Raw genomic sequence first — 9577 nt, forward strand, 5'->3', positions numbered from 1 at the left:
TTATCTCTTGTGTATTTGATTTATTATTTGATTTCGCTTCCGTTGGTGTGATTGGATTGGAGACTTTTAGCCCAACAAATGGTATCAGAGCTGTGGTGTTCCCTAACAAGTGATATCAGAGCTAAAAGTTCGAAACGTAGGAAGAATCAAATGTTCGAGATATGGAAAGAGTCGATGGTTTGAGATATAGGAAGAGTTGATAGTTCGAGATATGAGAAGAGCTTGGTTTAAGACATAGGAAGAAGTAAGCTTAGAATAGCTCAATTCAAGAAAACAGTTCAAGTTCAAGTTTTGAAGATTGAATATCAGTTTGTATGAATCGTGAAGATACACAAAAAAAATGATTGTGAGACTTTCATTACAGGTGAAGCCAAGCATGTCTAGTATGAAGACAGATGATTGATGAAATTTGAGTCAAGGTGAAGATTGTTGAGAATATTGACTCAAATATCATAAGAGATTTGTTTGAGATTTGTTAGATATTGCTTGATAGATAAGAAGACTTGCAAAAGAAAAATTTTAAAAGAAAGAGGATTAAGTTTGACTTGCAAGAGAAGAATTCTAAAGGGAAAATGATTCGTAATAGGCAAGTATGACTTACAGGAAAAGAATTCTAAGAGAAAAGGGATTTTTAATAGCAAATTTGTATAGTTATAAATATGTGAAGTCTCTACAGGGTTAAGTATAAGAAAAGGATGTAAGAGAATTATAAGATTTTGTAGGATATACACCCCATATGAGTATTAGGGCTCTATGTCTTATGAGTGTGTATGTTTGTTTGTGAGTGGACTAAAGGAGACTGAGAGGGTCCACATAAATATGATATATGGAAGCATATGGGTATGTATTTGGTTATATTGAAAGGGTACACATGGGTTTGGGTTTGTGTTTGTTTAAATTAAGAATACTCTATAGGACTAGAGGAGATTGAGAGTGTCTTATGAGTATTGATTGTTGAGTGAGATTGATGATTTGATGTATGTTTGTAATTCTCTATAACTAGTGAATCTTGTTTCTCATCCGTGGACGTAGGTTGATTGGATTGAACTACGTTAAATTATTGTCTCTTATATGTTTGATTTATTATTTGATTTCACTTTCGTTGATATAATTGAATCGGAGGCTTTTAGCCCAACAACGTTTATATTCACCAATGAATGTCATGATATATTTAATCCTATACGACAACACATTTCAAATCAAAGCAAATACACAGCACAAGAAAATTAAAGACTACAGGAACAAATTACCCTCCCCATCTTGCACACCATGAAGTAGCTCCTCTATCATTTGCAGTGCAATTCTCTCTTCATCCATCTCTCTTCTCAGTTCAGGCCCAGCTAACACTGGGGTCTTGTTGGAAGGTAATGTATTGGCAGAAACTTCAGCGTTTCCTTTTCCAAGCTGGACTGTCATGACCCAATTGGAATCTGAGCTCTGGCCCGCTTGCTTTTGCCACACTCCTATATGAGAATTCTCGATGTCAAGCCTCAGACAAGTCATGGAAGGAGAAGGTGCCTTGCTACATTTTCTAAGCTTGGCATGGAGGAGTTCAGATAGCTCATTTGGTGGTGTTGAAAGGGAATTTTCAGTGCCTTTTGGGTCTCCACTTGGTATTTGTGATATGGGGAAGTTCGTTTTTGCATTCCTGCCACTCATTAAGATGGCTGCTTGATCATAAGCTCGGGCTGCCTCTTCAGCTGTTTTAAATGTACCTAGCCACAACCTTCTCTTTCTGCAATAAAAACAGCAAAATTATAGGGAAAAAAAAAAACAAAAAGAGAATTTTGAACATTGAATTGTACGTTTTTGCAGTGCTGTTTATTATTGCCATTAATCTATTCCCCAAGCAGAAAGGGAAAAAGAAAACTGAGAAAAGCGCGTAGGTTAGACTTACAGTAAAGGGTGGCGAATTTCAGACACCCAGGAGCCCCGGTGTCGCTGTCTGACACCTCTAAACTTCTTTGATTGCACCATAATTGGAAACAAATAGAGGCTTTTTTTATTTTTGGTGGCTCAAAGCAGCCTCAAACAGATGGAGGGCTAAAACTGAAACAGGCACGCAAAAACAGGTTCATGAGAGAAGATACATCATATACACAGATGAATGAAGTACATAAGAGCTCAGAGAATTAGAGATATACTATCATATATGGAGGAGATACTGAGTTTAAGTTTTAACTGAAAAGATGCATTGTCGGCTAACTAAAGGGAACAAGGATTGTACTAGGAAACTTGCAATATTTAACATCATAACCTACATCTTCCTTTAAACCATACTAACCTACCAAATAAATGACTGGGGACGAAATGTCATGTGGAGAAAATTTTCATCTTGACAAAGTACAGTTGTCATGACAAAAGACTGCAACAAAATACTGTCATTAATTTATTAGATGTGTTACTTGCCATCAGCTACTGTCGACTTCTTAATTACTAGATGAAATAACGGTTGAAACCTTAAAAATTCTTTATATGATGAGAAGATTAAAATGTCCTTAAGCCGATCTATGAGCCATCTTTGCAAAAGAGGAAACCCGACCGAACATGTGGTTTACGTTGCATGCCACTCTATCATCAGCTGCTTCTCATGCAATATAATTTCACGTGATTGAAATTAATGTAAAAGTGACATTGATGGGACAAGTTTTCATCAATTATACTCAACCTATGATTACTTTTTTAAGATCATTACTAATATTAAAGCAGAATAAAGTGTACAGAGAGGTTATTATCCAAGCAAATTAATGATTTGGACAATGATTTATGGTATATGTTTTTAGCTAATCTTTTATGGTTTTTTGGGAAGTTTATGAACTTCACATGGAGGAACTATTAATGTAGGCCCAGGGCTTATAAAAAGGAAGTTCCAAAGGAACCAATACAATCATCTGATTGGAAGATGTTGTTAGACCACCAGGGATAAGCCATCAACTGCTAGGAAGAATACCGACTGATCAGTCTTGTTCCTATAAGGATTCTGAGTTAAAAGCACACCAATGCAATCTCTTGCAAATGTATGTGATGACTTCATATCTCTTTAAAGATCAGAAAGTGACAACTCAAAGAGCAAGAAAAAATAATTTTCCTGGCACATGAGTGCAGGCACTCATGGGGCATATAATTTCAGAACTTATGACTCTTAACCAAATTCTATGGTAACTGCTCAGAATCGGCAAGTCTTAATTTAACTCTTTTTATAGATTTTGAACTCGCTGTTTGTCCATTCACCCTTGTTTATTTTTTATCAGTTGAATAAATCAGCCAGGAATTCGGTCAGTCAAAGAACTTTTCTCAGGTTTTTACTGAATCTTCATGCTAGTTTAACTGCCTATTTAAGCCAGCTCTAGAAGAGAAATTTCTAAACCCACTCTCCCTCTCAGAAAAAGCTACATTTCTGATTGGTGATGCTGACGCATGAAATTTCAGATTTTTACATAATCGATACAATCCAGTCGAAAATCTGTCCAATCAAAAGTAACGAAATAGTACAGTATAACCAAATAGATAAAGATGGTGAGAAAATACCTTCCCTCATCCGAATTCAATCTCTTGCTTGTTAGTTCTGACAAGAAAAGAATCTTCTGTGAATCAGAATTATATGCTGAAAAAGCACATTGCACCCACTTCTCGATTTCACTTAATCTCTTGTTGAAGTATATTTTACTTCTACTCATTTCACTGATTCTATGATTTTAAAATCAGAACATTATGGAAAAATGTCTCCAGCTAGATCGTCCAAAACATTGTAACTCAATAATCAAGTGCCTTCCCGACATAAATATGAAGCATGTGTCGTGACTGTTTATGCCAATAAGGGTATTTAGGACAACTGAGATTTTTAAAACATCAATTTGGTGCGATTTGGCCAACTGAAGCCAAAAGATCGAGTGGCTTTTGAGTCTTCAATCGCAACTCACCACTGCTAACTGGCATCCAAACCGAGCCTTGGTCTGATGAAAAAAAAAAAGGTTGAAAACAGCGATAGTTGTCTGCAATCTTCGACCATCTTTGGTAATTAACCTAACAAAGCTATATATCTGGTTGGCTTACTGCTAGAGGACATTAAACACAACCATGTGCCAATCCGTCCAAAGACCCAGTTTTTTTATTTCTTCTTTGGTAATTATTAAAGCTCTTAGCCCATTGGTGGCACAGTCGTTTTCCTATCTTGAACCAAATCTATGCCTATTAAACCTCCAACCATGAGTCCATAAGCCAATCAGCCCAAAGAGCCAGCTTTCTTGTTTCTTCTTTGGTAATTATTAAAGCTCTTAGCCCATTGGTGGCACAGTCGTTTTCCTATCTTGAACCACATCTGAGCATATCAAACCACCAATGTCCAATCTTTTGAAATGGGTGAGTCTGGCACTCATCGATGTACTCCACGTACTCTCTTTTCTAAAGCGTGAAACCCCACTCTCAGTTTTTTTTTTTTCACTTGAATCAACATCCATTAATATTCATTCCTGAGGTTTAGTATATATTTTCTTTTTTTCTTTTGGAATGTTCATGAAATAATTTGGGGATTTATACTTTGTGAGAGTTTGATAAAGTCTCAAGATACCCTGCAAGCCCCATACACAGAAAATATCAACCCTGTCTCAGGTTTTTGATGGAACTGTAGAAAAGCAGATGAAAATGCACTCCAAAAAAAAAATCCTCCTGGAAATGATTTCTATACAAATAAAGAAGATTCCCAATAATGTCAGCAAGCTTGGTTTAGGGTAAGAAAAAGGATAAAAGCAAGAAAGCACCTTATCCTCAACATCTTATCATCGCTTTCTTCTGAATTCTGCAAAAAGAAGTTATCAGACAGCTAATGAAATTGAGAGTAACCAATGCCATGAGGGCGACAGCCGTAATTTTTCCGAAGAATCTGGTAATTACAAAGAAGAGCTAAAAAAAACACCTAAAAATGAGCCGCCCTGATCACGATATGCCAATTTTGTTGCACAAAATTGAACTGACGATAAGATATGTTGCCCATCTAGTCCCTCCCTAAGAAGCAATAGACGTCAGCACGAAAGGTTTTCTCCTCAGCCTTGCCGTGTATTGCACGAGCAGCAGTTAAGAGAGCCCAAGCCCACGGTCCCCTCCAAAAGCCAAACCAACATGCCTTTCTCAGGCATTCATGACATATTGTTTTACAGAAAAAATCTCACATTCAAAAAAACACTGGAAAAGAAGAAAAAAAAAACCCACCACTCAGGCGTTCCTTTCCTTCCTACATTTATAAAATATGTAATAAAATATTGCCCATTTGGTTCCAATATTTTTACTCAGCATTCAGACTTGCTTATTTTATGCACCACTACCATACTAACCAACCCCCCCCCCCCCCCACCCTCTTCTTCCCCAGGCAAAACCAAAACAAAGCATCATTTTTATTCACCCATTTCAGCCTACAAAATTTTTATTTTCTTGGGGTTTGAGATTGTGGTCTTCTGATCTGATATAACATGGCTTCAATATTGAGCTCACAAGGAATGGTCTTAGTTACAGCTATAGCAGTCTCTGGCACTGTAATTCTTCTTGCTTTTCGCCTTCAGAAATCTTTCCCTCTTGATCAAATTCCCCAGCCCTCTCAACAAGTCATCCGCTCCTGCATATCTTCAGGTAATATCCAAAAACATGTTAGCCGTCTAGCTCTACTATTGCGTACATATATGTATTTTAACAATTTTATTTTCTTGGCTTTGTTTTTTGTTTAAAGAAGGGAAGAAGATGGAGAAGAAAAAGAAGAAGAAAGTGCACTTTGCAGAAGATGTGATGGATCCAAGAGGGGACGGAGAAGAGTTCAGGAGACAGGTGAAGAACCCTGGCAGCAACAATTCTCCAGCAGCTTTAAACTCAGCACCAAAGTTCAAGAAAATTGCTGGAATGCCTGCTAACAGAGTTGCTCTTTACAATGGAATTCTAAGAGATCGTGTTGTTCAACGATTGACTTACTCTTGCTGAAAAAAAAAAAAGAAAGAAAACCAAAATTTTGCTTTTATTCTTGTATTATCAAAATTGTGCTGATTTTTCACTACAGTTTGTGTCTGCAGTTTGTAATTTTGTAAAAATAGTAAAATATTTTTTTTTCATTTCAATTGTCATTTTTTTGAAGTTTTAATGATAGTGTTTGGCAGTCTATTTTTTCCCTTTCTTTTTTTTTTAACTTGTTTTTGGTAAATTCTTTTACTATTTTAGTTTTTTTTTTAATGAAAAAAAATTAATCATAGTCTTTAAATAAGAGATTAAGCATCATCAATCATTAAATGAAATATTAAATGCTTATTATTTTGGCTATTTATATTTCATGTTTGAAAAAAAAAATCTCTAAATCAAATAAATAATTAAGGTACACAAATATTAATAAAAATTTTCAGCCCATGGATGGACCAAACAAATTGTTATTTATAAAAATAATTGTCTAGATTTTGCCTTTTTTTAAGAGTAAACACAATATTAATCAACACGGTTTGATTTCAACAGTAAACACAATTTCAAAGCAAAACTGAAATCAAAATTCTTAAAACGGTGTGGTTTATGAATCAAATTAAAAAATTTACATTTTAAATCAAAGTAAATATTTTTTTAATTACAAAAAAGGGATTTCAATCTTATTTTTTAATATAAAATTACATATCATCATTAAATTAAATTTCGGATATCAAACTAAATTAATTTAATTATTTAATTATTTATTGTGGCTTTTTCGATTTTAAGTAAATAAAGAACAGTCTAAATTAGAGAAAAAAAATACAAAATTTATATATATAAATATATATATATATATTTTTTGCCCCCTCCTCCTGCCCAAAAGGCAAGGCAAGCTTGATGCAGCATGAAGTTTCATGTAATGCCAAAGAATTTAGGCTTTGTTCATGGAAAATATGAGAATGTGTCTTATTTTCTTAACCTTTGAGTTTATGTAGTTGTTTCTTTCCAGACATGGAGGCCTCTTTCGGTCGGACATCTATGTAAGACATCTTCAAATGAATGATTGAGTGAGTGTGGGGTTGAACTCAACCATGTGCTAGATGCTTCGTCTTCTCATGCTGCAGTTATATGCTTCTCTAAAAAAATTATATAATTTTATATAACTAAATATAAAATGATTAATTCGTTCGGAATACATATTATCTATAATCATTATATTATAATTTAAAATTATATATAAAACCTATAATTATAAATGATATGTTGTCATATAATTTTTTATTATAATTGAATAATTATAAATTTATAATAAAAAATTAAAAGTGAAACGGTCCCATTCATTATAAACTAAAAATATTAGAAATTTTTTATATATAATTTGCTGTCATTTATTTAAATTTGTTGACAACGTGATAAATTACAATAATTTTTTTTTTATTTATTAAATCAAACCATATTTTGTTTGGGTTAGTGTCAACAATTTTTAATTTCATGACCCAATTTGTCTAACCTTTTTTTCTTGTCAATTTGGCAGTAGATGGTGGGTGGAGAGACGAGGCAGGTAGGGGTAGGAGACTAGTAAAGGACGGACAGCCTGAAAAGAGGAACATGGGCAACTGATGATTTGGTTGGAAAAAGTTGCATTTCAAATTGGAATTTGGAACGGTCTTGATTGGCATCACCCGCCTTGTCACTTCTATTTGGATTATTTTATTTGCTTTGATTTTGGAAGTGCAAGTACGTGTCTGGTGGGGGCCTGTTTGTGCTTCTCACGTTTCGGGCCCCTGCCCCCAACATTTTTGAGCAGTGATTGGATAAAGCCATGTGAACATTTTCAAGCACGGACCAATCACATTTCGCCTGCCCCTGGCAAAAAGATTTGCAAATAAAAAGGAAGAAATTAAGTTTTTAAAAAATGATGGCAATTCAAGCTTATCCTTTATTTTTTTAGAGTAATGGTGGCAATTCATTCATGAATTGCATTGACATTCCAAACAAAAAGTTTTGAGTCACAGTGAATGGCAAAGCTGATTCAGCAAAGTCACGTCATAACTCCATGAAATGAGTTAATCTCCCAGCGACCCTTGGAATCTGGGGTAAGTTCTTGGAAAGCAACCGTTGGACACTCCCTCGAAGGTAGAAAAAATTAGGCAAGAACGTCAAACAGGCGTTACAGCTAACCTAAATTCTTGGAATACACTATAGGTGAGGGAAAAAAATTGAAAAAAATGAAAAATTAATTTAAATTTATAATATTTAATTTAATTCGAATTAATTTTTTTATTTGATTTAGATTAAATTTAAATATTAATATATATTAAATTTAAATCAAATTTCGAAATATAAAAAATATAAAAAATTAAATTAAATCGAATTATATATTTTTATTAATTTTTATATATTTTTTAAATTTTTATAAAATAAAAATAACTATTTTATATATAAATTTATTTAAATATATTAAAATCTCATTAAAATAATATAAAAATAAAAAAATAAAAATCAATAAACTGAACTAAATTAATAATATTTAATTTAAATCAAATCAATTTAAATTTAAATTAAATTTTAAAAATTCATATTATAATGCATTATTTGAAAGAATCAAACTGAATTTTATCCGATATGAATCATTATGATCCTTGGTATACACCAACAAATATTGAAAAAGATATGGAAAAGATACCCATTGCTTTGTTGGAGATTAAGATTGATCATTGGTGTGTTCTAATCTTTCTATTCAAACCACTATTTTTTTTTTTTAATGTAAGAGATCATAACTTGAAAATAAAAGAGATTAAAAAGTATTAGAATCCAAAATTTACATTGCTGGTATTTATATAAATCAACAAACTAAATATGTAGAGACTCAGTAGGCACTCGTTTGAAGTTCACGGGAAAGCACCGTAAGTCTATCAGTTAAATGGATATCTGAGAGACATATATGGTTGGGGGAAAAGAAAAAAACTACTCAATGTCCTCATGATGTCTAGCCAAAGGCCTATTAATTTTGATAAAAGGTTGTTTTCATGTACATGCAAATGGTTGAGAGAATGGATTGAAATTCAAGTCCAAACTTTTGAAATTGGAAGCCAATTGAAAAGAAGAAGATTGATTAATTGGCAGCCAAAAATGTCCGAACAGAAGGTTAACAATTCGGCTAGCCTTGGTAAAATAATTGTGCTTCATTGCATCAGAACTAGGGACAGCGAATTAACCTGTCCCCGACGGATTTTGATTCGATCCGATCTCACGGGATTAATTTTTTTATTTTAAATTTGAGTTTTGAGTCAGATCGAATTGGGTAAAATAAAAAAAATAATCATAATCAGATCGGATTCAAATTTATCTAAAACTTGACCCGATATTATATAAAAAATTATTTTTAATTAATTATTTAATTTTTTATTATATATATTTATATAATGATATTTTTAAATATTTATATTTAAAAAATAATATTTTATTAATTTTGGATCAGATCAAGTACGATTTACATGATATTAAAGTCGGGTCAGATTTGGGTATGAAAAACAAAAAAAAAAATTTCGAGTAAAATCGAATTCGAATTTAATAAAGCATTAAATCGAGTCGAGTTCGAGACGAACAAAACTCACTCCGAACCCGACCGATGTCAATCATAATCAAA

General features: G+C 33.0%; 2 protein-coding genes across 2 annotated transcripts; one reads left to right on the forward strand and one right to left on the reverse strand.

The window, feature by feature from the left end:
* Nucleotides 1–1154: 1154 nt before the first annotated feature.
* On the reverse strand, nt 1155–2206 carry LOC111304223 (ethylene-responsive transcription factor WIN1-like). The gene is made up of 2 exons (XM_022900747.2): nt 1898–2206; nt 1155–1735 (listed from the first exon to the last, which is right to left on the reverse strand). The coding sequence occupies exons 1-2, from the start codon at nt 1975–1977 to the stop codon at nt 1234–1236; spliced, it is 582 nt and encodes a 193-aa protein (XP_022756482.1). The 5' UTR covers nt 1978–2206; the 3' UTR covers nt 1155–1233.
* A 2739-nt stretch (nt 2207–4945) lies between these two features.
* LOC111304225 (uncharacterized) lies at nt 4946–6095 on the forward strand. The gene is made up of 2 exons (XM_022900748.2): nt 4946–5619; nt 5717–6095. Exons 1-2 carry the CDS (start codon nt 5463–5465, stop codon nt 5959–5961), a joined length of 402 nt encoding a protein of 133 aa, XP_022756483.1. The 5' UTR covers nt 4946–5462; the 3' UTR covers nt 5962–6095.
* The last annotated feature ends 3482 nt before the right edge of the window (nt 6096–9577 follow it).

Source organism: Durio zibethinus, chromosome 13 (assembly GCF_047325235.1).
Source record: "Durio zibethinus cultivar Kanyao isolate XHJ-2024 chromosome 13, ASM4732523v1, whole genome shotgun sequence".
NCBI classification, from domain to species: Eukaryota; Viridiplantae; Streptophyta; class Magnoliopsida; order Malvales; family Malvaceae; genus Durio; species Durio zibethinus.